We start from the raw sequence: 27702 nt of genomic DNA, 5'->3' as shown, positions 1-27702 counted from the left end.
TTCACGTCCCCATCTCGTCCCCCCAGACATCATCTCTGGGTTTAGGATTACAGACTTCCAGAGCCAAGGACAGGCTCACTGCTCATAACCTCACGATCACCTCCCGCTTTATGCTGGGAAGTGTCACCTGGCGGGGAGGTGACCTGCCCAAGGTGGCACAGGACGTTTGTGGCTGAGCCGGTCAGGACCTGGGCCTCTGAGCTCCCCGCTCCGCTGTGTCAGCTCACGCCGTGCCAGGCTGCCAAGCTGACGCCCCCGTTCCCGCTTCCCCGACAGCCATCCCCTCCAGAGTGGTGGTCCCGCTGGCCGAGGCCCACTGTGAAGAGCAGGGTGATGCGGTCTTCGAGTGCACTCTCTCCAGCCCCTGCCCCCACGCCGCCTGGAGCTTCCGGCACCGGCCGCTCCAGCCCAGCGACAGATACGAAGTGTCTGTGTCCCCCGACGAGCTGACCCACCGGCTGGTGGTAAAGGGAGTCCGTGTCTCAGACATGGGCCCCTACTCGCTGAGCACTGGGTTCCACGGCTCTAGCGCCTGGCTGGTGGTTGGAGGTGGTGAGTGGTTCATCCCTCTGTCTTTCCCTGTCCGTACCAAGGCAAGACTCAGGGCCGGGGCGGGGGGTGGGGGGGACACGAAAGAGGCCAGGGCCAGGGGCTTCTTGGGCCAGTCATTCGCTTGAGATGATTCTTCCCTCTGAGAATGAGAAAGGCTCCTGAGACCTGTCCCTGCCCCACTGCGATGCTGGCCCTGCCCAGCCAGCCCAGTCCTCCTCTGGGACGTGTGCTCCGCTGGGCTTCTGCGATTCCTCTGTGGGCGCAGATCCAAGGGCCTGAGGGTCCTGGCCAGGGCTTGGCCCAGGTTCAGTAGGACGAGAAGTCCCTGGGTCAGGCCAAAGAGCTCCCTCAACCCCCCCTAGGGATTTGGGCTCAAGGTCATCCCAGGCACCTATAAAGTGGGCATTTGTAAGGCAGACGGTGGGGCACACAGACCTTTTAAAAATCATGTAACTGGTCATGGCGGTTTGATAACCTCGTGAGTTTTAGGTTATGTATTTTTCTCCAAAAGTACTTATGAGCCACATAGTGGGGCAGGGTGGTTGTGGGTACAGGGCTGGGGGAGGTGCTGATAGGATTCATCTATCAATGGGCTGGCACGCCCTGGCTTCCTTCTGAGATGGTCAGCTTTGCTCTACTGGGGAAACTAAGGGTCATGCAAAGCAGTTGGGGTCAGACAGGTGCCTTGGCCTGATTTAACGGGTCTTTTCTTTTGTCTCTCTATGGGGGCATTGACCTCTCACCAAAGCTGGAAAGGATAAAAGCCTTCTGCCCACAAGGGCTGACCATCAGCTGCAAGCACGAAGGGCCCGGGCCTCAGAAGCAGGAGATTCCAGAAGCTTCAGTGGCGAGGGTGGGGAACTCAGAGAGCAGGGCCCCCTGGAGGGCTACCTCAATGGGGCTGGACCTGCTTCTGGGCTGCCACTCACAGCTGGCCCTGAGACAGGTGGCCTCGGTGGACATGGCTACTCCCTGATAGGGAGTGATGGGACAGATGGCTCAGCCTGGGACCCTGGGCAGGCCAGAAAGGGCTTTCTGGAAGCAGACAGAGGCATGGCCACTCCCTCTGGGGAAAATCAGCTCCACGCAGAGGGAGGCTGGGGCCGAAGCCTTCCCGGGAGCCCCTATCTACAGGGAGAGGGCGTGGAATCAGGGTGGGGCCTCGTGGAAGGTCAACAGCAAGATCTCAGCAGAGACAGTGATGGGGACAGATGCGGGAGGCTGGCAGGAGGCTGGGAGGCCGAGTCCAGGCACCCTCAGGTGGGAGGACTGCAGAGCAGCCGGGAAGGAATGGAGTCCAGAGAGGACCATGGGAGTCCCCTGCACAGGCATGGCCAGGACCGACTCTGCAGTGCTCCTTTGGGACCTGGGAGAGGAGAGACAGCCCCGAGGGGATCCCAGTCTGGTCCTGGGGGCTCTTGGTCAGAAGAGGAAGTGATGGAGATTTTGCCGGCAGGGAGCCTGGGTGGGGTGGAGGGAGGGGGGGACCCGAGCAGGGAAAGACAGAAAGGAGCCACAAGGACAGTGTGGGGCAGTGGGACCGGCCCGGCGGGAGCTGGGGACAGCAGTGGGCCAGGTGGTCCTGGGGCCCGGGCGTATCCCGGAGAGAGAGCTTCTAGCTCCAAGATAGGCCTAGGCCCTGCGTCCTGGGGCCCTCGGGCAGGCAGAGGTGCTGATGATGGGGAAGCAGGGGGCTTGTGGGAGCCTGAGGAATCTCGAGGGCAGAGATCTGTAGGAAAGAACTCCCAGGAGCCCTCAAAGCCTGGTAGCGGAAAGTTCTTCCTGGGACAAGGGGGGCCTGAGGCCAAAGCTGAGGAGTGGCTACAGGCAGCCGATCAAGGCCCAGGGAGGTCAGCGGGCGGGAGGGACGGCTACCAGAGCAGCCCTGTAGGCCCAGGAGGCCCCGGGGGCTGGGAAAAGGGCCTACAGGGGCTCGGGGGAAGGGAAGGCCAGGAGACAGCGGGGGGCTGGGGTGAGGCAGGGGGTGGCTCTGGAAGCTTCCAGTATTCCCAAGGCTGGCCAGCAGGTCAGCGGGGAGCAGCGGGTGCTGGAAGAATGGAGTCTGAGAGCACAGGTCCTTGGGATGACACAGGGGCCAGCCTCAGCAAAAGCGGGGCCCCCCACCGGCCTGGCATGTTGGGGTCTGGAGAAGGGCAAGATGGGGCAGGTGGTGCCCAGGAGGCTGGACTGATGGGGTCTGGTCAGGGGGTGGATAGCAGAGGCCACAGGCCAGTTGGGTCTCCAAGCCTGGGGGCTCTGGGGGCTGGGGAGGCCCTAGGAGACCCCGGACTGAGAGGTCCAGGAGCAATGGGCTCTGGGCCAGATTTCGGGAACGGATCAGGGATGCCCAGAGGGAAAAGAGGTGAGACAGGCTATGACAAGGACGGCTTAGGGGGCCCAGGAGGGATGGAATCGAGGTTTGGCGACGGCTTCGGGTATGCTGGGCGAACAGGCCCTGAAAACCGCGCTGGCTACGGCGGTGCCTCGGCCGTGTCGGGGGAAATGGGATCTGCCGATGGCACGGGTCGTGGGGTTGCCTCTGGGGCACCTGGGGGAACAGAGTCTGAGGAAGGGGGTGGTTACAGGCATGGCTCGGGGGTGCCTGGCGGAACGTGGTCTGGAAAGAAAGACAGTGATGGGCCTGCAGTAAGAGGGTCGGGGAGGTTTGCTCGTCTCCAGAGTGGCTCAGGTGGCCCTGACAGAGGGCCCGCGGGTGACTCCGGGATGCCCGCGGAGGCCGAGGCTGCCTCCAGAGGCCCGGGGGAGGGCGGCCCCCGGGGAAGGCTTCATTCCAGGGGTGGCCTAGGGAGTCCCGGCGCAGCAGGGTCTGCGGATGGAGGTGGCTATGGGGTCTCTGCAACAACGGAGGCTCTTGGGGAGGGACACGCGGAGGCAGAATCGGGGGTCTCTGGAAGAATAAGGCCCGGGAGTCAGCCTGGAGACTATGGGGACTTCAGACCCTCAGGGGCCTCTGGAAAAGGAGGCCACGAGCATGGCTCTGGTGAAGCAGGAGCCACGGATCCGAGGTACCTGAAGGCCGGAGGCGACGGGAATGATGGGGTTGGGAGCAAGGACCTTGGCACTAGGGCCTCTGCCACTGGAGCCGGTCATTGGGATGGTACCAGGTTCCCCAGGGCACTCGCTCCTCATGCTGGGGACGGTTCTGGGAGCCAGGGGCCTTATGGGTCTGCTGACACCCTAGGCTACGGTGGGCCAGGAATTCAAGGGCCTCAGCAAGTTGGAAGCGGAACAGCTTATAGAGGAGGGTCAAAAGGGCTTGGGTCTGGGGGGCTGGGGCCAGGGGGGGAGGCAGGCTTTAGAGACAGCTCAGGAGACCATGGGGGAAGGGGTTCAGGCGCCGAGGTAGGTTATAAGACTGGTATTGGGGGTTCTGGGGGAATGGGATCAGTAGACGAGGTAGACCATAGGAAGGCTTGGGGAGCTCCAGAGAGAATGGGCTCAGGGGGGGAAGCAGGTCACAGGGATGGTTTGGGGGGTCCTGGGAGAACTGGGCCAGGGGGTGAGATAGGTGATAAGGATGGCTTGAGGGGTCTTGGGAGAATGGGGATGGGCAGTGAGGCAGGTTATGGGGATGGTTTTGGGGGTCCTGGGAGAATGGGGATGGGGAGCAAGGCAGGTTATGGGGATGGTTTGGGGGGTCCTGGGAGAATGGGAATAGAAGGTGAGGCAGGTTATAAGGATGGTTTGGGGGGTCCTGGGAGAATGGGGATGGGGGGCAAGGCAGGTTATGGGGATGGTTTGGGGGGTCCTGGGAGAATGGGAATAGAAGGTGAGGCAGGTTATAAGGATGGTTTGGGGGGTCCTGGGAGAATGGGGATGGGGGGCGAGGCAGGTTATGGGGATGGTTTGGGGGGGCCTGGGAGAATGGGAATAGAAGGTGAGGCAGGTTATAAGGATGGTTTGGGGGGTCCTGGGAGAATGGGGATGGGGGGCAAGGCAGGTTATGGGGATGGTTTAGGGGGTCCTGGGAGAATGGGAATAGAAGGTGAGGCAGGTTATAAGGATGGTTTGGGGGGTCCAGGGAGAATGGGGATGGGGGGCGAGGCAGGTTATGGGGATGGTTTGGGGGGTCCGGGGAGAATGAGGATGGGGGGCGAGGCAGGTTATGGGGATGGTTTAGGGGGTCCTGGGAGAATGGGAATAGGAGGTGAGGCAGGTTATAAGGATGGCTTGGGGGGTCTTGGGAGAATGGGGATGGGCAGTGAGGCAGGTTATGGGGATGGTTTGGGGGGGTCCTGGGAGAATGGGGAAGGGGGGTGAGGCAGGTTATGGGGATGGTTTGGGGGGTCCTGGGAGAAGGGGGATGGGGGGTGAAGCAGGTTATGGGGATGGTTTTGGGGGTCCTGGGAGAATGGGGATGGGGGGTGAGGCAGGTTATAAGGATGGTTTACGGGGTCCTGGGAGAATGGAGTCAGGGGGTGAGGCAGGTTATAAGGATGGTTTTGGGGGTCCTGGGAGAATGGGGATGGGGGGTGAAGCAGGTTATGGGGATGGTTTCGGGGGTCCTGGGAGAATGGGGTCAGGGGGTGAGGCAGGTTATAAGGATGGTTTGGTGGGTCCTGGAAGAACTGGATCAGGGGATGAGGCAGGTTATGGGGATGGTTTAGGGGGTCCTGGGAGAATGGGGTCAGGGGGTGAGGCAGGTTATAAGGATGGTTTGGGGGGTCCTGGGAGAATGGGGATGGGGGGTGAGGCAGGTTATAAGGATGGTTTGGGGGGTCCTGGGAGAATGGGGATGGGGGGAGAGGCAGGTTATGGGGATGGTTTGGGGGGGTCCTGGGAGAATGGAGATGGGAGGTGAAGCAGGGTATAAGGATGGTTTGGAGGGTCCTGGGAGAATGGGGATGGGGGGGTGAGACAGGTTATAAGGATGGTTTGGGGGGTCCTGGGAGAATGGGGATGGGGGGAGAGGCAGGTTATGGGGATGGTTTGGGGGGTCCTGGGAGAATGGAGATGGGAGGTGAAGCAGGGTATAAGGATGGTTTGGGGGGTCCTGGGAGAATGGGGATGGGGGGTGAAGCAGGTTATGGGGATGGTTTCGGGGGTCCTGGGAGAGAGGGGATGGCGGGTGAAGCAGGTTATAAACATGGTTTGGGGGGTCCTGGGAGAATGGGGTCAGGGGGTGAAGCAGTTTATAAGGATGGTTTGGGGGGTCCTGGGAGAATGGGGATGGGGGGTGAGGCAGGTTATAAAGATGGTTTAGGGGGTCCTGGGAGAATGGGGTCGGGGACTGAAGCCGGCTATGGAGATGGTATGGGGGGTCCTGGGAGAATGGGGATGGGCAGTGAGGCAGGTTATAAGGATGGTTTAGGGGGTCCTGGGAGAATTGGGTCAGGGGGTGAGGCAGGTTATAAGGATGGTTTGGGGGGTCCTGGGAGAATGGGGATGGGGGGTGAGTCAGGTTATAAGGATGGTTTGGGGGGTCCTGGGAGCATGGGGTCAGGGGCTGAGGTAGGCTATGGAGATGGTTTGGGGGGTCCTGGGAGAATGGGAGTAGGGGGTAAGGCAGGTTCTAAGGATGGTTTGGAGGGTCCTGGGAGAATGGGCTCAGGGGGTGAGACAGGTTATAAGGATGGTTTGGGGGGTCCTGGGAGAATGGGGATGGGGGGTGAGGCAGGTTATAAGGATGGTTTTGGGGGTCCTGGGAGAATGGGGATGGGGGGTGAGGCAGGTTACGGAGATGGTTTGGGGGGTCCTGGGAGAATGGGAGTAGGGGGTAAGGCAGGTTCTAAGGATGATTTGGAGGGTCCTGGGGGAATGGGCTCAGGGGGTGAGACAGGTTATAAGGATGGTTTGGGGGGTCCTGGGAGAATGGGGATGGGGGGTGAGGCAGGTTACGGAGATGGTTTGGGGGGTCCTGGGAGAATGGAAGTAGGGGGTAAGGCAGGTTCTAAGGATGGTTTGGGGGGGTCCTGGGAGAATGGGGATGGGGGGTGAGTCAGGTTATGAGGATGGTTTGGGGGGTCCTGGGAGCATGGGGTCAGGGGCTGAGGTAGGCTATGGAGATGGTTTGGGGGGTCCTGGGAGAATGGGAGTAGGGGGTAAGGCAGGTTATAAGGATGGTTTGGGGGGTCCTGGGAGAATGGGGTCAGGGGGTGAGACAGGTTATAAGGATGGTTTGGGGGGTCCTGGGAAAATGGGGTCAGGGGGTGAGGCAGGTTATAAGGATGGTTTTGGGGGTCCTGAGAGCATGGGATCAGGGGCTGAGGTAGGCTATGGAGATGGTTTGGGGGGTCCTGGGAGAATGGGAGTAGGGGGTAAGGCAGGTTCTAAGGATGGTTTGGAGGGTCCTGGGAGAATGGGGCCAGGGGCTGAAGCCGGCTATGGGGATGGTATGGGGGGTCCTGGGAGAATGGGGATGGGCAGTGAGGCAGGTTATAAGGATGGTTTGGGCGGTCCTGGGAGAATGGGGTCAGGGGGAGTGGCAGGTTCTAAGGATGGTTTGGGGGGTCCTGGTAGAATGGGGTCAGGGGCTGAAGCCGGCTATGGGGATGGTTTAGGGGGTCCTGGGAGAATTGGGTCAGAGGGAGCGGCAGGTTCTAAGGATGGTTTGGGGGGTCCTGGGAGAATGGGGCCAGGGGCTGAAGCCGGCTATGGGGATGGTATGGGGGGTCCTGGGAGAATGGGGATGGGCAGTGAGGCAGGTTATAAGGATGGTTTGGGCGGTCCTGGGAGAATGGGGTCAGGGACTGAAGCTGGCTATGGGGATGGTTTAGGGGGTCCTGGGAGAATGGGGATAGGGAGTGAAGCAGGTTATAAGGGTGGTTTGACGGGTCCTGGGAGAATCGGGTCCGGGGGTGAGGCAGGTTATGGTGATGGCTTGGGGGATTCTCAGGTAATTGGGTCAGGGAGTGAAGCAGGCTATAGGGATGGTTTGGGGCCTGCTAGGGGACTGGGGTCAGGAAGTGAGGCAGATTATAGGGGAGGCTCAGGAGGACCTGAAGAAATAGGGTCAGAAGGTGAGGTGGGTTACAGAGATGGGTCAGGGAAGTTTGGAGTAACAGGCACACAGGCTGGACTGGGATATGAGGGTGGACCCAGAAGCCAGGAAGCCACAGGGCACGGGTCAAAGTACTGGACAGCGTCAGAGGGGTCTGGTGGTGGCACAAGCTCCAAGGATGGTTCAGAGAAAGCCAGAGGAATGGGACCCGTGAAAGGGGCAGCACCCGGAATGGGCTCTAGGATGGCTGGAACGCTGGGCACTGCAGATGGCACAACATGTAGGGACAGCCCAAGGGGCCCAGACGTGCTGGGAGTTCAAGGAGGGCCACAGATTCTTTCAGATGGGCAGGACTCCAAGAAGGGTCTCGGGGGCTCCGGAACCTCAGGGGTTCCTGAGGCAGTGGGGGCTGTTGGCTCTGTGGGAAAATCAGGAGTCAGAGAGTGGCAAGGTGCTGCTGGGACCCCAGGATCTCGTGGGGACAGAGAGGCTCCCAGCAGGGAGGGCAGGTCTGCAGACAAGGCAGGTGGTTCGAGGGCTCCTGGGTTTCTCGATGGTCAGGGGGGAGTAGAGGGCGAGACCTGGGCAGGGGCAGCTGCTCTGGAATCTGGACATGAGCAGGACTTCGGGAAAGGAGGCCCAGGGACAGCAGACAGGGGTAGAGCAGCTGGCCCGGGGGGACTGGCACCTCAGGGGGAGGTGGGAGGCAGAGGGATGGGAGCGACACGGGGGGACTCAGTGGGTACAGGCCAGGTTCTGGACAGCAGCTGGATGCCTGGGGAAGGTTCTGCTGGTGGGCGAGGGGCAAGCCACACTGGGGTCCCAGGCGGGGAAGACCAGGGGTTGGGCCCAGGCAGCACAGGTGCTGGGAGTCAGGCCCCAGGCTCTAGAGCTTCCAGATCTCTGCAAGAGAAAGATGCCACTTTCAGCGGGATCCATGAAGGGCTGGAGGGCTCCAGGGGCAGGAAAGGTGCTCTGGGCCAAGAAGGGGCTGCCGGGTGTCAAGGCCCACGGTTCCTGGATAGCAAAGGTTCAGGTCCTGGAAGGGGCAGGTCTACTGGCCCAGGGGACTCAGGCGTCCTGGATAAGAGGGATTCTAGTGACAGGGAGAATGGCCTCCCCCGAAAACCTGGGGATCTAGGACCTCAGGGAGCCTGGAATGGCCTCGATGGTACTTTTGGCAGAAAGGACTCTATGGACAGGTCAGGGGGCGTCCAGAGCCTGGACTTCCAGCTAGACAAAGGACAAAGAGGAGATAGAGGGTCCCTGGGGCATCAGGGATCCCTGGGGCATCACAGATCCCTTGGGGCTGAGAATGACAAGGCCCAGGGTCCTGGGGCTCTGGAGGGACATGAGGGATGGGGAGCAGGAGAGTCAGGCGGGTCCGACAGGAGGCCTGGCCAGCTCAGCAGCTGGTCTCAAAGAGAGACAGAGGTGGAGGCTGGAACAGCCAAGAGAAGGGGAGCAGAGGAGGCCAGAGGCCCGGGGCAGCCGCTGTGGGGAGAGGACAGAGAGAGCCGAGGAGTGACTCTGCCCGGAGACCGCAGCTGGGAGCCCCCGACTCATCTTGGCAGCAGGAGAGGTGGCCTGGAGGGCAGGTCAGACATCTCTGGCCAGGGGAGGGATGCCACCCAGAGTCCCAGATCCAGATCCAAGCCTGGCACTGGCGGTTTCTCCACGGAGGCCCGAGGTGGGTATCTCCCAGGGGAGAGGCTCCAGTCGGGGGAGTCTGGGGGGACTGGGATGACTGGGTCGAGCAGCCTCGTCCTCCTTGTACAGGTGGGCTCCAGGCCGCGAGGCTCAGAGGTCTCTGGGTCTCTCAGAGGGCGGGGGGAGGGGGCCTTCATCCGCTTTGCACCCCGGGGTCCTCTACACCAGCTGAAACCCTGCTGAGCAAATGGAGGGGCTGGTTCTGCGGGCAGGACGTGGGCGCTTCCCCGGGCACAGTGCAGGCCACGGTCTGGGCGGGGGGCCTTGGGGAGGTCCCCGGACCCCACACTCCCTCTGTGTCTCTCCAGGCCCCCTGGGCCACTTCTCTCGGGGCCTGACTGACACGGAAGTGCAGCACGGGGCGCCTGCTGTGCTCTCCTGCACCCTCACCCGCGACCTGGGCCCCGGGGCCTGGTTTAAAGATGGAGTCAAGGTACTGCCCCCCTGCCCTGCTCACCGGGGTGCATGGGGAGGGGGGTGCTGGGGGGAAGAGGGTGCTGGCGGGGTAGGGGGGCACTGGGTGGGGGGCTGGGTGGGGAGAAGGGGGTCAGGGGTGGGGGAGGGGGTCGGGGTCGGGCCCTAAAGCAGCGAAGAGTTAGGGGGTCGGGACTTTGTGAGAAAGTTCTCGTTCTTCATTTTACTGAAGCCCTGACCGCGGGAGAAGCCTAAGTAGCCGGGGTAGGTGTTTAGCGGGTGTGCCCCCACTCGCCCCCCAGCCCCCTCCTGTGCCCCCCATCAAAAATGCATGTCCCGTCCCAACACCCGTTGGAATCTACTGTCCTTCGAGGTGTCATACGGCCGCCACCTCCGCGCTCTTCCCCGCACATCCTCCCAGGAGGGTGGGCGTCACGGGGGTCGGAGCACGGGCCCTGGCGCCCCGCGGGACGGGCTCCCCAGCTGTGCGGCTTGCGGGTGGGCGCAGAGCGGCACCGTCCCAGGCTGGGCCACGTCCCCCACCTGCCGTGGCCCTGGCTGTTCCTGGCCCACCGGTTAGGGCCTGGGCAGGGCCGGGTGACGGGCTCCTCCGTGCCCTTGGTTGGCAGCTCGGCTCCCAGGACGGAGTCACCTTTGAGGAAGAAGGTCTCACGCGCAGGCTCCGCATTCCCCGCGCGCAGGGGACTCAGGCGGGGAAGTACGCCTTCGTGGCCGGCAGCCAGCGGAGCGAGGCCACCCTGCGTGTCCACGGTGAGGCCTCCTGCCCGGACCCTGCCCCGGGTGCCCCCGCCCCAGGCCTCCTGCTCCAAGCGCCCCAACCCCAGGCCTCCCACCCCAGGCGCCATAACCCCAGGCCTCTGCCCCAGGTGCCCCGCCCCAGGTCCCCCAACCCCAGGCCTCCCACCCCAGGTCCCCCAACCCCAGGCCTCTGCCCCAGGTGCCCCACCCCAGGTGCCCCAACCCCAGGCCTCCCACCCCAGGTCCCCCAACCCCAGGCCTCTGCCCCAGGTGCCCCGCCCCAGGTCCCCCAACCCCAGGCCTCTGCCCCAGGTGCCCTGCCCCAGGTGCCCCGCCCCCCCAACCTCCCCCCCCCCCCCACCGGCTGTGGGCTCACCGGCTCTGGGTGCCTAATCTTATCCTCAGTCCCCGAAGGTGATTTGAGAAAGCCAACCGTCTCCTCCCTAGTCCCTGTCAGGAAGTCCTGGGTGGGGCGGCAGGGGTCCAGCCCTGGTCCCTCCTGCTGCAGGTGAAGCCCACTCAGGCCCTGGTCGGTGCTTCTGGCGGGGGGCGTCTTTGCTCTCAGCCTGTGCTTCCTTCTCTGGGTCCGCTTGCCCACCCCCCCCCCCCCCCCCCGGCACAGAGCCCCAGCTGCCTTTGACTCCCCTGCCTGCTGTGTCTCTAGATCGCCCTGTCATTGCTCCTGACGTGACAGAGAGCCTGAGAGAGCCACTGGTGGTCAAGGCCGGGAAGCCGGTGACCGTGAAGATCCCCTTCCAGAGCCACCTCCCAGTCCAGGCTGCCTGGAAAAAGGACGGAGTGGAGGTGGCGGGCGGCAGCGGCAGGGGGCCCCAGGTGGCCTTGGGGGACGGCTTCACCCGGCTGTGCCTCCCCAGCGCCGGCAGGAAGGACGGCGGCCGGTACAGCGTGACACTGAGCAGCGAGGGAGGCTCCGCGTGGGCGGAGGTCACCCTGCAGGTTATAGGTGCCAGCCCCAGCCTTCTCCCCAGCCTTCTCCCCGCGGAGGGTGCCCCCCTGCTCCACCCCGCACACGCATGCTGCTGACGGTCCCAGCCTCCCGCACCTTGTCCCCCCCTCAGGAGAGGAGCTAACACAGCGGGCCCGCGGGAGTGGTGGGGGTGGGATGGGGTCCCCAGCCTTGAGGGGCGCCAGCAGCGTAGGACGGCTCGTGGCCAGAGGGCTGAGCGGGTCCCTGGACAGCACAGGGGTGCGTCCCGTGTCGCCTCTGCGGGCACCTGTGTGCAGTTGGGGGCGGAGACCGGGGCATTCCGCAGGTAACCCCGAGGCTCCCGGGCATCCTACCCCAAGGCAGGCTTACCCGCTGATGAGGGGGGACGTCCAGCATCACGGCCCTCCAGCTCCCTTGACCCCCGTTCTCTTGTGCTCCTCTCGGTGGGCCCCCAGACAAGCCCCAGCCCCCACAAGGTCCCCTCGAGGTACAGGATCGCCACGGGGCTGGTGTCTGCCTCCACTGGAGGCCCCCGCGGGACGACGGGGGCCAGGCCCTGGAGCGCTACGTGGTGGAGAGGCGGCAAGCTGGCAGGAGCACCTGGCTGAAGGTGGGCGAGCCCCCCGCAGACAGCACCACCTTCACCGATACCCACGTGGAGCAGGGCAAGAAGTACACCTTCCGAGTGCGGGCTGTGACCTCTGAGGGGGCTGGGGAGGCCCTGGAGTCCGCGGAGGTGCTGGTGGCCCCTGAGGGTAAGAGGACGGGCCCTGGCCCCGGGCTCTCCACTGCGCAGAGGGCGGGCAGGCCTGCCCCAGACGCTGGGGGTCACTGCGGACACTCCTTACGTCAGCTTCCTTTGGGGGTTGGCGGGTGATCAGGAAGCAAGGTTTATGGGCTCTTCTCCCAGCTGTGGCTCTGTGGGAGCAGGGGCGGCATGTCGGAACCTGGGGGGGGGGGCAGCACCGTCCTCCATCAGGTGCTCTCCATCTGGAGCACCTATCAGGGGACTCGAGCCCAAGGGGCCTCAGGGCTGCCTCTAGGCTCCTGGGCCACCAGCAGAACGCGTCCTAGGGCAGGCAGGCTCAGCCCCCTGGTGCCCCCTGAGCCTCCCCGACAGTGTGGCTGCTCCCAGATGCCCCACTCCCTGTCCCCGGGGACCTCGCCGTGAGCTGGCACTTTTCCCCAGCCGCTGGCTGACCTGCGCCTTCTCTGCCCGCCAGCTCTCCCGAGGCCGCCCTCGGCCCCGGCCATCCAGGCAGCCTCCAGCCAGGGCATCACGCTGACATGGACGGCACCTCGGGGCCCTGGCAGCGCCCACATCCTGGGCTACCTCATCGAGAAGCGCAAGAAGGGAAGCAACACCTGGACGGCGGTGAATGCCCAGCCCGTGCCTGGTGAGTGGGCCTGAACCGGTGCTCCACGTTGTCCCCGGCTCCAGGGCTTCCCTAGATGACCTCCTGGCTCCAGGGTCCTGTGGCATCTCCATCCCTGATGCCTTTAGTACACGGGGTCTCGCTTGGGGGGCTTCAACCCTGGGGACATTTGGCAATCGCCTGGCAGTGTCTGGCTGTCATAACTGCGGCCGGCGAGATGGGGGGCAGTGTGAAGAGGCCAGAGATGCTGCTAAACATCCTGCGAGTCACGGGCCACGCTGCTGTCCGCATCCCCGTGGCTCCAAACCAAGAGTTATCTGGCCACAAATGCTAACAGCGCCAAGGTTAGGAAACCCCAGTCTAACCGAGGGGTTGGGATGGAAGCCACATCTTCCCTTTCTCATCCATGACATGAGGAGGCGCGTCCCCGTGGTACCAACTTCCCTACAGTTTCCAAGTTCTTTCCGGGATGAGCAAGGACTCAGAAAAGTCCAAGCCTATGTTTGCAGGAGAGAGAACAGGTTCGAAGCCCTGAGCAGCTTGTCAGGAGGCCGGGTTTCGAGCCAGGGCCGTGCCCCTCAGGACCTCAGGACCTGCGTCTCTGGCAAGACGGCAGTTACCTAAGGGCATTCTCCCAGCGTCCCGGTCATCCTGTCTCCTTTATTGATCTACACAGATTTATAGCAACAGGGATAAGCCTGCAAGGCAGAGAGAGCCGCAGAGGTTAAGGCACCTGTCAGCCTGCCCAGCAAGGTAGCGGCACAGCCGGACCGGGGCTGGGGCCTCTGATGCCCTGAGCGGTGATCTTTTTACCCCGGAGACAACCGAGTCACCCCGACCCACCGGCCGGGCTGTAGAGAGGATGTGTTAGCCCTGAGCTTGGTCTTCTCCAGAGCTTGGAGGCACGAGCCACCTGCCTGCCCGTCGCCTGGTGCTTCAGAGTGGGACTAATGCGGGTGGGCTTCCCGCAGAGAGGAGGTGGACGGTGACGGACGTGCGGCAGGGCTGTCAGTACGAGTTCCGGGTCACGGCTGTGTCGCCCGCCGGCCCCGGAGAGCCTGGGCCCCCGTCGGATGCCGTCTTCGCTCGGGACCCCATGAGTAAGTAGAGCACCACCCCAGGTGGGGGTGGGGGGAGCTGGGGAGAGCTCTGGAGCCCGTGGGACAGGACGGGGGCTGGAGGTAGGTCAGGGCCAGCCCTGAAGGAAACGGTCAGGAAGGCTGGAAGGCTTCTGGGCTGAGACCTATTTTAGGGGCCCAGGGGGGCTCGAGATCAATAGGCCCAGAGGCCAAGCGGTGGGGATTAGAAGCAGCCCTTCCCAAGGTTACTCACTGTTGGGCCCCTGGGCCCCTCAGTCCTGGAGCTGGCCCACCTGTTCCTATTGTATAACCACCCATCCGCCCAAGGGGGGACTTGTCATGACTGTGGGGGCGCTGGAACCTCACCATTGACTCTACACCAGATGTTTGCTCATGACCATCACGATGGCTAACATCGTGCCCGGAAGTAAGTGAATAAATCCCGGTCTCTGCTTCCCTCCCTGCGGTTTCACACATCCAGGCACGGGCGGCTGTCTAAGCCGTGTTGGGAACAGCACAAACAGCGACCTGTGCCGCAAGATGCTTACAGCACCCAGCTCATGACGTTGGCAGGGCCTACGGGAAAGGGGCCTGTCCTCCTTTGAGCCAAACTTCCCGAATTTGAGTAGAGAATAACGTTTCTACAAAATACCTATATAAAAAAAAAAAAGCCTCATTCCGAGGCATACACCTTAGGAAACGCTGCTCTGTATGCCTGTCAAGAGCCTCTTATCTCATGAGCCCTTTTAAGCCCGCTAACAAGGAGCCATCCCGGGGGCAGCACGCTGGATGGGCCACGGGGTCAGCCCCTGGGAGCACCGTTGTCTTCCTCCAGGGCCTGGCGCACTGCGGGTGTCCGGGCCGCTGGAATGGATCTGGCAAATGTAGAACGTTGTACAAGTTGAGTGGATAGACTGGCATCTAAGTTTCAGTCCTAGAAGGGCCAGCGTGTGGGATGGAGAGGGGAAAGCGGACACATGCATTTTATTCCTTGCAAGCGGACCAGCCCCGTCCTAGTTTATCCACCTCTCCCTCCCTTGCTCTTGCCCTTGATGGGGAACGGAGGGAGCAGCAGCAGCAGCAGCGTCCCACAGTAGCCACCCCGGTCGTGACATTTCCTAGACCCTTGCTGCTGAGCATGACCCCAGGACCGGCAGCCTTACTGGGGGCTTCTCAGGAATGCTGAATCTCAGGCCTCCCCCAGGCCTTCTGAATTAGGACCCGTAGTCTTAACCCAATCCCCGGGCTGATTCATGAGCAAATTAAAGTTTGGGAAGACACTGCCCTTGCCTAAATTTAGAAACACCCAGGCAGTGCTTACAAATCCTGCTGCCTGGGCTGCCCCCCACGTCTCCGGGGATGAGACCTAGGCACTGGTGTTTTTAAAGCTCCCCACATGATTCCGGGGTGCAAGCAGCCTGAGGAGACTCGTCTGCACTTGACAGAGCCGTCTACACACCTCACAGCTTTGTTCCCAGCCCCCCTTGGGTGTTACCATCTCTCCCACTTAACAGGTGAAGACTAAGTACGGACGAGTGTCCAAAGGGCAGTCTTGACTAACTTAGAGCTTAGAATCAAAAGATCCAGAATTCTAGTCTTCAGGGATTTTGGAGCCCAGGCAGTCATCAACTAAGGTGCCAGATTTCAGGAATTACAGAAGGGTCGTTCGGGGTAGTGGGTTGACAGGTGGGTGGAGGAGGGGACTGAGTGCGGGGAAACCTTCTGGAGCAGGTGGGCTGGGATCTGTGGTACCCAGAGGAGGCAGAGTAGAGGCTAGAGTAGGATCTGGTTCCAGGTAGGTGCTTTCGGGAAGTCTAGAGGCAGAAGCCGTAAGCGAAAGAAATTCCCAGCCTCCCACAGGAAAGCTAATGAACAGCCACACTGAGTGGCCTCCCTCGAGAGAGGGCGATGCCATCCCTAACATCCCCATGGTGCCTGGTCAGGAGTCCCTGGGCCCGTGAGGGAGCTGCAAGTCACAGACACGTCGCACACCAGCATCACCTTGAGCTGGGCCCCGCCGGATGCTCAGGATGGGGATGCAGCCCAGGGGTACGTGGTGGAGCTGCGAGGCTCAGATGGTCTGCAGTGGAGCCCGTGCCACCCGGGCACCGTGCCAGCCACCACCTTCACAGTCAAAGGGCTTCGGCCCCAAGAGGGCTACTTCGTAAGGGTGACAGCAGTTAACGACGGGGGCCGCGGCCAGCCCACGGCCCTGGACACAGTAGTGCAAGCCATGCCGGTGACCGGTGAGTGCCATCTCCTCCTTGCTGCAGGCCCTTCCTGAGAGGGACCTCTGAGCCACAGCTATGCACCTGCTGAGTCAGGATCCCCTTCCCGGGTGTAATGACGTGCTGTTTCCCAAGCAGCCGTTAGGAGCCAGGCGCTGGACCAGGCAGGCCCATTCAGAAACGTTATCTCCTTACGACTCGTGAAAATCCTACGAGGTTGATGTTTGCACCCCCAGTTTCCAGATAGGGAAGCTGAGGTCAAAGGTGCTCTGCTCTGGGTCACACCACTGGTATGTGGCAGAGCCAGGATTTAAAGAGGTGACTCCCCGCAGGATTCTTTGCTGCTTCCGAAGCGTGACCTAAGAAGGTGTAAGTGCTGCTCCGCACCCACGGTTCATGTTCAGAGTAGAGGACACCCAGCTCCCTGTTATCCAAAGATGGATCGTCTTTTCCCTTGGATTTAATTGCTTGGAAGCAGCAAACCTTCGACCCAGGGTGGCCTGGGCCGTCATCCCAACAGGCCCTAGTTGCCATAGTAACAATAAGAGAGGCAAGCAATCCTGGAACCTCGTCCTGGCTCTGCCCCCGACCTGATGTGGTCTCCAGCCTGTCACTTCCTGCCTCAGATCAGTGTTTTCTCACCTGCAAAACCAGAGTCCGACGACTTTTGCACTGTCCTCTGTTCTGGCCCAACCCTCACCGGCCCCTTGAGGGCTTCCCTTCTCAGCTCCCCTTCCTTCCCAGCTAGCACGCCCCCCAGCTCCTGCAGCTCCCCCGCTGTGCCCCAGGATTCTCCTCCCAGCTCCCCTCTGCAAATCCTCCGGAGGGCCCACCCCCACCCTCCGTGGATCTCTACATCAGCCAGTCTGGCCCAGACACGCCCCTCCAGCTTGGCCTTGTGGGAGCCCCGGGGCTGGGGCCCAAGCGTGGCGGGAGGTGACGCCCCGTCTTCTGTGTTCCAGTCCGTCCCAAGTTCCTCATGGACTCCGGCACAAAGGACTCGCGGATGGTCAGAGCTGGGGACACTGTTCGTGTGCCTATCTCCTTTGAGGTATTTCTGATGGGGAGGAGGGAGGGGGCCCGCAGGGGCCCAGGGAGCCGGACTCGGCCCTGTGGCTCTCGCTCGCTCACCGCTCGCCGCCTGTCCTTTGGGTCTCCAGCCGGCGGCCCGGGGTGGGACCTAGCAGCATCATTCCCTCGCTCGAGGGACAAATACCTTACCCTTTCCGGGCTCCAACTTCCTCATCCATCAAATGGGGATAATAGTAACATATCTCCAAGGATTTTTCTGAGGATTCAGGGACTTAATACATGGAGGGCACGTAAGTAGTGCCTGGCATACGGCAGACACCCCGTTTGTGTCATCTATTAATTATTATTATTATTATTAAAATCATCATCATCATCTGAGTGGGAACTCCTAGGCGGCGGAGCTTGACTCACTCAGAAGTTACTCTAAATGACCTGTTCTTGACCACGAGACCACACTAAGGGCAGTGATGGGGACGAGAATCTAACACACCCTGAGAGCTCCCCGACCCCGTGCCCTGTGCCTCCCATGTGTCCTTAGATTCTTCCGTCCTCAGAACAATCCTGTGGGCGGAGTGACCGCGGCGTCCGCTTGACGCCAGTGCGCCCAGGCCCCGGGAGTCTCGCGGGGAGTGGGGGCTGCTGACTCCCTTTCCTGCTTGCTCCACCCCGCCTCCTGCACCAGCCGCTCTCAAGCGGCCTCTCCCCTGGGAGTTCCCTTCCCCCCACTTACACCCTAGGCCCAGCTCACGTGCATCGCTCCCAGAGCTTCCCCTCCTGACCCCCGTTTGCTCTCGTGTCCCAGGCCGCACCCATACCTGAGGTCACCTGGCTGAAGGATGGCCTGCCCTTGCCTAAAAGAAATGTGACCTCCACCAAGGAGGGCCTCACCCAGCTGCTGATTCCTGCGGCCAGCCTCTCCGACAGCGGCCTCTACACCGTGGTGCTGAGGAGCCTGCAGGGCGAGGAGGCTACCTACCGCTTCTCCCTCAGGGTGGCAGGTGAGGCCGGCCTGGGCGGGGCTCCCGGTGCCCGCCTGCCCCTCACCCCTTCACCGAGGCGCAGGGCTCCCCCTCCGGCCTGGTCACAGGCCTCAGCTACCCTCTGCTGCCTGGGAATACACGGTGACGCTGCCACCAGCCCTTCCGAAGCGCTAGAGGAGAGACAGGACAGGCAGAGACTGGGGGTCTGGGCGGGGTGAGGGGTCCATCGCTCTGCCCCAGGACCTTAGGGATGGTTATGCCACGGCCTCTCCCCGGAGGAGATTCTAGGGTACAGACACGAGCCAGGGCGAGGTTCCCCCTGCTCTAGAGGCAACTGTCGAGCCCCGGCGGACAGTCTGGCTCCCGCTGCCTGCACTTGAGGACCTGGGGGAGGGCCCTGCGGGGTCCCCCCCAAACTTAGCCCCCGTTGCTTTCCCGTGCAGCGTGCCCGAGGGCGCCTGGACCCATCCGCCTGCAGGAGAACGTGCCTGGGACGGTGACGGCCGAGTGGGAGGCCTCCCCAGATGAGGCCGGGGAGGACCCCCTGTACTACGAGGTCCTGATGCGCTCGTCGGCGCGCGGGCGCTGGCAGCAGGCAGCCGACCGCGTGCACACCAACCACTACACCTTCCTGGGCGTGCTCCCCGGCCACGAGTACCACTTCCGGGTGGTGGCCAAGAACGAGCTGGGGGCCAGCCTGCCCTCGGACACCAGCGAGCCCTGGCGCATCCCCCGCCATCGGGGTGAGCTTGGGGGCTGAGGGGTGGCCCGCGTGTCGCTGGCCCCTTGACCAGCCAGCGGCCGGGACCTGTGGCCCTGCCCACCCTGCAGGGCGGCCCTGACCCGGGTTGGGGGGGGCGTCGGGAGACAGCAGAGGGCTGTGGGGTCCGCCTGTCCAGGGCGCCTGCCTTTGGGTGGGGTCTCAGATGAGCGGCAGGCCGTATGGCAATGAGGTTGATGTTTCTCTGAAAACCAAGCATATTTTACAGTCAAATAGATGTGGGCCTTCAAAACAGTCACTGGAAAAGGCGGATTATAAAACGGAATGTATGATTCCATATTTCTAAAACACAAAGATGTCTGGAAGGCTCCACCCCTAAAGGTTAGCTCTGGTCATTGACAGGCAGGGAAGTTAGGCTTGGTTTTTATTCCTTCCCCTTTGGACTTTCTTACACGGTCTGGCCACAGTGAAATGGGTGTTAGCTTGTAGTGTAAAAAAAAAAAATCCAAAATGTATTATAAGAAAAGGATAAAAAAGTGAGTTGAACCACGGGAGCTAAATTTACAGGTAAGATTGTGGCAGAAAGTCCCAGAAAGTGCTTTGGAACTTTGGGACGAGGAGCTTGCTGCCCGCCGCCCGCCCCGGCCGGCCCTTGTCGCCCGCTCACCCTCTCTCTCTCTCACCTGCTCTCCGCCACAGACAAGTTCACGGTGAAGGCTCCAGGCCACCGGGAGCCCGACCTGAGCCAGAAGCCCCGCTTCCTGGTGGGCCTGCGGACTCACCTGCTGCCGCAGGGCTGCGAGTGCTGCATGAGCTGCGCCGTGCAGGGCTGGCCCCGGCCCCACGTCACCTGGTTCAAGGACGACCAGAGCCTGGCGGGCCACCCCACAGCGTACAGCACCGACGTGCTGGGCGTGTGCTCCCTCGTCATCCCCAGCGTCTCCCTCAGGGACGGCGGCCAGTACAAGGCCGTGGCCGAGAACGCGCTGGGCCAGGCCGTCAGCACCGCCACCCTCATCGTCGTGGGTCGTGAGGAAGAGGAGGAGGAGGAGGAGGAAGGAGGGTCGGAGGAGTAGCCCCCCGCCTGGGAGCCCTCCCGGTCCCCTCAGGGTGGTCGGCCTGGAGGTCGGGATACTGAGGTCCTCTAGCCGCCGAGGCGCTACAGCAACTCTGTGACTTAAGCTGGACGGCGCTCGCCCTCCTGGGCCCGTGATTTGCCCACCTGCAAGGTGCAACGTCGCCCTAGACCGCGGAGCACCAGCTCTCGGCCGGCGGGACCGTGTATGCGCCCCCCCGCCCCCCAGGCCCCCGGGCGGCCCGCGGCACCTCTCACGATGGGAGACCAAGGGCCTGTGTTACACCTTCGGGAACACGCAGACCCGGACCGGAGTGCTCAGGAGGCCTCGCTGGCTTCCCTACCGCTAGTGCCCTCGTCAGTAAAGCAGTAACACTTGTCAGTAAGAGGATGTTTTTCCTTGATAGTAATTAAACACCTTGTGTTTTGAATAGAGAACAAAGCAAACATTTTAAATTATTCAGAGTTAACCTTTGTGGAAAAACCGGGTTCACCAACCGGAGCCCCTTTTCTGTCTGCGGAACCTATGCCAGGGGCCCCGGGAGCCACTCCATAAGTGCCCCCCATGTGTGCACACACCTAGTCCTGTGTTTGGGGGTGGTCGTCAGGGAAGGAACTTGTCCGAGCTCGGCGAGCAAGCGGGGTCTCTGCATTTGAAGCCACGGTGCCTGCTGGCGGAGCCCCTGGGCCGACCTTGTTGCTGTGTGAGCTTCACCACGGGCTGGGGGTGGGAGGGCAGCGGCTCCCCCAGGACCGGCCGGATAGCCTGGGGCTCTGTGTGTCGCATGATCCAGCTCCCAGTGTCACCTCCCCCAGGGATAGCCCCACCTGGCTCCACAGCCGTGGCACAAGGACAGATCCCCAAAACCTCCCTCCTGACACCTGCACTGGCCCAGAGAGCTAGTCCTAACAGATGGGGGACACCTGGGGAAGATGGGGGCCATTCAGCCTCTCCACCCCAAGCCAGGTCCCTGGACAGATGACGGTGAACCTCCTCCACTCTCACCACGTGGCGCCTTTCTTCTCCACTTCGGGACACCCAGAGACAACCTGTCTGCAAGAGGAAGGCCAAGTCCTCGTTTTCTGGACGCAGGTTCCTGGAGGGAGAGCAGAAAGAGCTGGGCCTGCCGTGAATAGAGGAGGGAGGAACGAGGAGGTCATCTGCGTGAGGGCCAGGACATCGGGGGGTGCAGGGGGGCTGCTTTCTGTGCTTTTCGCCATTAAAACATTAGGCTAACGTGAGCCTGTCATTTGCAACGACTGTGGAGTTGGTGTGTTGGAGGCAGAGCCTTCATTCCAGGCCCCGGCTGGGAGGATGGGTGGATTCTGCGCCTCAGCTTCCCAGGGCAGAGAATCAGAATGGGGTTAGAGGGTCTGTGTGATGGAGAGACCTCCCCTCACTCCTCACCCACGTGCCCCACGCTCCTCCGGCCAAAATCCTGTGAGCAACAGAGCAAGAGGCTTTCCTGGTGTCATCGTGTGGGGAACACGGAGCCAGGGCTGCACAGAGCCGCCCTTTGCCTGTCCTTCCTGGGGCCGGGAAGAGTCTGCGCTGGGGAAATCCTACTCCAGGATGTGACCTGGGGCCCCTGTCGGAAGGTGCTGAGAGGAACCCCCAGGTGCATGGGGATTTGTGTCTCGTTCAGGGCTCTGTGGGTCCCTCCTCACCTTCTCCACAGTCCCCGCTGCCCTGTGTCACACACATGATGGGTTGCCTCCCTTTGCACAGAAGGGCCTCGACGTGGCCTCCTGCAGAAACTCTCACCCTCCCTCATTCTCCAGACACGGGTCCTGAACCTCCCAGGCTCCCAGGAAACACTCCAGAGTTCCCGGGGGTGAGAAGGAAGGAGGGAGCCCCAGGGAGGCTGAGCCCCATCCTGTCCCGGGGGGCAGGTGGGTCGGCCCCAAGGCCCAGCAGGTGGCCCGACAGCTCTGCTTTGCATTCCCAGTGCTGGGCTCCAGCCTGTGCTTCCCCATCTCCTCTCATGCCCAACTGCGGATCAGATGCAGGGGGAGGGATGAGAGGGGAGATGCCCAAGACACCTTCCTGAGGCTTGGGAATACGTAAGCCAGGGAAAGCTTTCCGGATTCGAGAGAGAACTGTCCACCCAAAATAGACGGAGGACCTCCAGAGGCAGGGGCATGGACTAGATGACTTTGTACAGGCCACGGTCCTCTCCTGCCCCCACCAGGAGAACCTACCGAGAGCTGTTTCCCTTGGGTTTTCTCCTTTGCTGTCTTTGCCTTGCTGCGGCAGCAGGCCAAACCGGAGCCATGAGCAAAGAAAGAAGTTCTTAGAAACTGTGAGGCAGTGGCTGGACACCTCGGCCTGTAGCAACTGTTCTCCTGAGGACTTTTTCTGCTGTAGGGTCCTGCAGTCGGCGGGGAGGGCAGGGCTTCAGCCCAGACCGCAGAGGCCCACCACCCCAAACAGAGATGGGCCAAGAGCCCTTTCTGCATTTCTAAGGGCCGAGTGCGGGCCTGACCTTCCAAGAAGGTACAAGGACAAAAGACCCTAACTCCTGATGGCTTCTCGAGATCACAGATTTTCAAACTGTGTTCACTTATAACCCATCAGTATTTAATACTGTCAATTTCCCTTTAAACACTGTTTTAACTATATCCACAAGCTTTGATACACATCTTCATTTGCATTCAGTTCAAGTTATCTTCTAAGTTACATTATGATTTCTTCATTGCCCCGTGGATTATTTAGAAATGTGCTGTGTGATTGTGAAAGAGGTGAGATTTTCTTGACTTCTGCTTAATTCTACTGCAGTTAGGTAACACACTATTATGATTTTATCTTTTTAAAATCTAATGAAAGATGTTTCATGGCCCCAAATATGGCCTATTGTGTAAAATATTCCCTGTGCACTGGAAAGGATGTGCACTCTGCTGTCGCTGCGGGAAGTGTTACATAAATGTCGATTACGTGGAGTTGGTTGATGGTGCTCGAACCTTCTACATCCTTACTGATTTTCTTTCCATTTGGTCTTTCAATTACTGAAAATGGAGTGTTGACATGGCCAACAAAATTGTGGATTTGTCCAGGGTGTATACTATATATCTTTAATTTGTCACAGTTACAATTCAAATAACATGCCTCTTCCCATCCAGAACAAGAACCCCACCTTGCATTTTCTCCTCTCATCTGGGCTGCCATGCCTTTCCCCTCTACATAAGTTATAAACCCCAAATACATGATTATTTCTGCTTTAAAAACTCAATTATCTTTTAAAGATATTATTTATTTATTATTTATTTAAATATTTTATTTATTTATTTATGAGAGACACACAGAGAGAGGCAGAGACACAGGCAGAAGGAGCTGCAGGTTCCCTGTGGGGATCCTGATGTGGGACTTGATCCCGGGACCCCGGGGTCACGACCTGAGCCAGAGGCAGATGCTCAACTACTGAGCCACCCACGTGCCCTTAAAGATATTTTTAATAAGGAAAAAAAAGTTTACATTTACCATTTGCCATGCTCTCTATTCTTTCGTGTAGATCCAGGTTTTCATTTGGCATCATCTTGCTTCCGCCTAAAGAACTTCTTTGAACATTTCTTGTACTGCAGGTCTCTTGACAGTGCATTTTCTCAGCTACTATTCATGGGGGAAGAAGTTGTTACTTCTCCTCCATTTTTGTCAGAGCCTACCAGAGAGATTTTTATTCAATGTTTTATAAATGTTCACAGAAAAGCTGAAATATTTATACGGTGACCTGTATGCCCATCGCCTGGATTCAGCAATTAGCATAGCTGTGTCTGCTTTGTCACGTATCTAACCACCGACACATCTCTCTATTCACCCATAAATCCATCCTATTGGCTTTTTAAAAATACATTTCAAAGTAGGTTACAAACAGGGAGTACACTTCACACCTGACCGCCTCCGCCAGATGGAAGACTTTTGTCAGATGCAGGATTTGGCCACGAGGGGGCTGCCAAGTGCCATCAAAAGCTGTAGAAGGTCTAAGAGTCCACACTCCTGAAAGTGTCCTGTTCTGGGGAAGGTCGAAGGAAGAGGTTCTACAAAGTGTAAATGGCATCGTTTAGAGGGAGAGACTCCATCTGCAATGAGCAAGAAGACTGGAACACCTTTTATCTCTACCCTCAGAACCCCCCTCCTCTTTTTACAGTTACTTTTAACTGTAAAAAGAGAAAATACATCATTGACCACTTTCTTTTAGGTGATTTGTGCTATTAAAGATAGCAGTTCTTTGGATCAGAATCTCAGAAAACTTGATGAAGTCAGGGTGTTATATTTAGGGAAATGAGCTGATAAAATGAATTAAATGTTAATTTAATTTGATTTACTGATTATTACTCTCCCTGAGGGCAGAGATGTAATTTATCTCTTATCCCCAGCACCTAGATAGAACTCAGGCACGTACTAGTGCTCACTAAATATTTACTGAGATAATGAGTGAATTCAAGTACTTAATTCCAAATACAATAACTATACGTTGAATGTTATTACCGATAAAAATTAAAACAAGTCTACTTTTAAATGTAATAGGATTCAAAATAGTTATGTAATGTAATAGCTACTGTTACATTATAAAACGGAAAAAGTTCTAAAATGTAACTTCCCCTTCAGAAATCCTGAGCAGTCCACTAAGTTTTCTGAGGGCGAGGGGGGAGAGGGAGTTGTTGTGTGTTACAAAAATAAGACTTAAAAAAAATAAAAACATAGATTTCCCCTGGAAAACTGTTTCCCCTGGAAAACTGTTTCCACATGTGCCCCAGGAGATTCAGCTTAAGCCAACACTGCATTATCCCAATCGTTAATTTTTGAAAAAAAAAAAATTGGGGGTCATCTAGAATCCTAGGGTGGCAGTTCTCTGTTTCCATTCCAATGTTCCAGAGATGTCACTGTTATTTTTTGACTTACAGCTTTGTTGAGAAGTCAGCTATCATTTTTATCTGTGTCCCTGTACGTGTGCATCTGTTTCCTCTCCAACTGGAATATCGATTCCATGGAAGCAGGGACTGGCCCTTATCCATTCCTGGATCCTCTTCTCCTCATTCAGTCCCTGGCTTGTAGAGAGCTCAAATATGTATTGATTATTCCTCGAGATGTTAATGTCTCTTCCAATTTCTCAAAAGGCCCACACACAGAGACTCACCCACACACATATCTTTTCTTCTCTCGACTCAATTAATAAAAATCAAAGAAGGGGGGACTAGGAGGCAATCGTACAGAATTGGAAGTAAATGCTTGATTTAAATGTGACCTCCAGCCGTACCGAACTGAGGCCATTGACCTAATTCTATGGGGATGGGGAGAAAGACTTTATCTGAACGAATTAAAAATGAAAGACATAGTGTTACTTACAACAAATAATGACTTTTTCAATAAGTAGGGAAATGGTGCTTGGATAACTAATAAACTATTCAGGAAAAGGTAAGTCAAGGCTTACCTCATACACCAAAATACATTTTCAATGAACTAAAGAGACAGTAATAGAGCACGCATGTAAAAACAGTAGGAAAAATAATGAGTTGTTATCCATTTCATCTCGGTGCTGGAAAAAATTACTTGCTAAGCCTTCATCAAAGATGAAAACTTTGTATAGAGTTGATTATACAACAAAACAATTTTGAGTTTTCCAAAGACCATACACAAAGTTAAAAGGCAAATGGCAAATTAGTTTTAAAATTTTACAGCACAGGGCCCCTGGGATGGCTTGGTCGGTTAGGAGTCTGACACTTGGTTTCAGATAAAGTCGTGAGATCGAGCCCCACTTTCGGCTCTGTGCTCAGCATGGAGTCCCCTTGAGATTCTTTCTCCCTCTCCCTCTGCCCCACCCACTGGTATGTGCTCTCTCACTCTCAAATAAATAAAGAAATAAATCTTTAAAAAATTTACAGCATATATGACAGTTAAAAATTTAACAATAGAGTTCTTATAAGTCAATAAGAAAAATACACTGTAATAGGCAATTGCACAAAAAGGGAACAGGTAGTTTATTTTAAAAATATGAAGCAGACTTTACAATTACATGACAATTACTACCTCTCAATTTAGCAAGCATTAAAAAGAATTATCTAGGGCACCTGTGTGGCTCAGCCAGTTAATCACCTGCTTTCGGCTCAGGGCATGATCCTAGAGTCCTGGGATTGAGTTCTGAGTCAGGCTCTCCGCTAGGTGGGGAATCTGCTTCTCTACTCTTCCTTGGCTTGTGTGTACTCTCTCCCTCTCTTTCTCTCTCTTACTCTTTCTCTCAAATAAATAAATAAATAAATAATTTTAAAGAATTTATTTAGGGGCTCCTGGGTGACTCAGTCAGTTGAGCTTTCAACTCTTGGTTTCAGCTCAGGTCATGATCTTAGAGTCCTGAGATCAAATCCCCCACTGGGTCTCGCACTCAGTGGGGAGTCTACTTGAGATTCTCATTCTCCCTCTCCTGCCCCTTCTCCTGCTCACATGCACCCTCTCTCTCACACGCATACACCGTTGGTCTATAAGTTGAATTAATATCTCTGCAGAAAAATGAATTAACATGTATCAAAAGCCTTAACATGCATAAACCTCTCAGTGATACAGTAATTTTACTTTTCTGCATTTATTACTATGAGGTCAAAAGAGACTTCTTCAGAAAAACAGAGAATTTACTATGAACAAAGTGAATAATTTCCATCCTATACTTCAGATAGAAGAAAAATGATACTATAAATAGGTTCTGAGATGCATGAAAGAATGATCAGTAAAGATATTTTTATTTTTTATTTTTTTAAAGATTTTATATATTTATTCATGAGAGATACAGAGAGAGAGAGAGAGGTGGAGACACAGGCAGAGGAAGAAGCAGGCTCTATGCAGGGAGCCCGATGTGGGACTTGATCCCAGGTCTCCAGGATCGGGCCCTGGGCTGACAGCGGCGCTAAACCGCTGAGCCACGGGGCTGCCCTGTAAAGATATTTTTAAATATTTGGGTAGGTAAAAACCACTGGCTGCAAGTAATAATAAGCATGATAATATTTAATAAAAGACTACAATCCTGGGAAAAAACTAGATGTAATTTGGGAAAGGAGTGATCAGAGATAAAATATAGAAAGATATTTATTATCTTTAAACTTTAAGTGTTCATACAGGGAATAACTAGAGTAAGGCCTAAAATAATACACTCAGAATATATAACTTTCTTTCTTTTTTTTTTTAAAGATATATAACTTTCAAACAAAATACAGAAAGAGAAAAATAACTTCAATCAATCCAAAAGAGGGTAAGTACCAGGGGAGGAGGAGGAAAGGAAGAAGAAGAGTGAGAAAAGGTGGGGAGAGGTGGAGGAAGGCAGAGGAGAAACAGAAATACTGGGACAAGTATGAATAAGTAGAAATTATCAATAATCACAAGTAATTTAACTCAAGTGCTCCAGTTAAAAGACAAAATCATCAGACTAGATTTTTAAAAAACCAGCTATGTCTTCTTTAGTAAAGACACACTTAAATACAGGACCCCAAAAGGTAGAAAGTTGAAGAACAGAGTAAAGATATTCTGAGTAAATACTAGTCAAAACCAAAAAAAAAAAAAAAAAAAAAAACTAAAACTAAAATAAACAAATAAAAAATAACCCTTAATATAACTGTATTGGTAACGTATAAAATCTTTAAGAACACCATTATTAATTATAAATAGAATAATTACAAAAGGTTAGAATGTTTACTTCACTAGGAAAATATAACCATTCTGAGCCGGTACGTACCTAAACACAGAGCCCCCAAATATATTTTAAACATAGCTGCAAAACATCTAAAGCAGGAATTGATAGAATTATTTAAAAAAAAAATCATTGTGATAGTGTACCATTCTTCTTTCAGCAGTTAATATATCAAGCAGGCAAAGAAGTAACAAGGATA

The 27702-nt window shown here is 57.3% G+C and overlaps 1 protein-coding gene across 1 annotated transcript in view; it reads left to right on the top strand.

The window, feature by feature from the left end:
• The window catches only part of IGFN1 (immunoglobulin like and fibronectin type III domain containing 1), a 33969-nt gene extending 12905 nt beyond the window's left edge, over positions 1 to 21064 (top strand). The window contains exons 12-28 of the mRNA XM_049111954.1: positions 277 to 549; positions 1301 to 4027; positions 4448 to 4783; positions 5055 to 5346; positions 5400 to 6460; positions 6516 to 9203; positions 9532 to 9656; positions 10267 to 10408; positions 11061 to 11360; positions 11801 to 12100; positions 12569 to 12742; positions 13693 to 13821; positions 15744 to 16046; positions 16991 to 17079; positions 17863 to 18058; positions 18484 to 18783; positions 19461 to 21064. Coding sequence (XP_048967911.1) covers positions 277 to 549; positions 1301 to 4027; positions 4448 to 4783; positions 5055 to 5346; positions 5400 to 6460; positions 6516 to 9203; positions 9532 to 9656; positions 10267 to 10408; positions 11061 to 11360; positions 11801 to 12100; positions 12569 to 12742; positions 13693 to 13821; positions 15744 to 16046; positions 16991 to 17079; positions 17863 to 18058; positions 18484 to 18783; positions 19461 to 19837 — 9812 coding nt within the window. The 3' untranslated portion in view covers positions 19838 to 21064. The remainder of the gene's footprint in view (positions 1 to 276; positions 550 to 1300; positions 4028 to 4447; positions 4784 to 5054; positions 5347 to 5399; positions 6461 to 6515; positions 9204 to 9531; positions 9657 to 10266; positions 10409 to 11060; positions 11361 to 11800; positions 12101 to 12568; positions 12743 to 13692; positions 13822 to 15743; positions 16047 to 16990; positions 17080 to 17862; positions 18059 to 18483; positions 18784 to 19460) is intronic.
• Positions 21065 to 27702: the final 6638 nt, after the last annotated feature.

The sequence above is a fragment of the Canis lupus genome, chromosome 7 (assembly GCF_003254725.2).
Source record: "Canis lupus dingo isolate Sandy chromosome 7, ASM325472v2, whole genome shotgun sequence".
Classification (NCBI taxonomy): Eukaryota; Metazoa; Chordata; class Mammalia; order Carnivora; family Canidae; genus Canis; species Canis lupus.
This window is presented reverse-complemented; position numbering and strand designations above follow the sequence as displayed.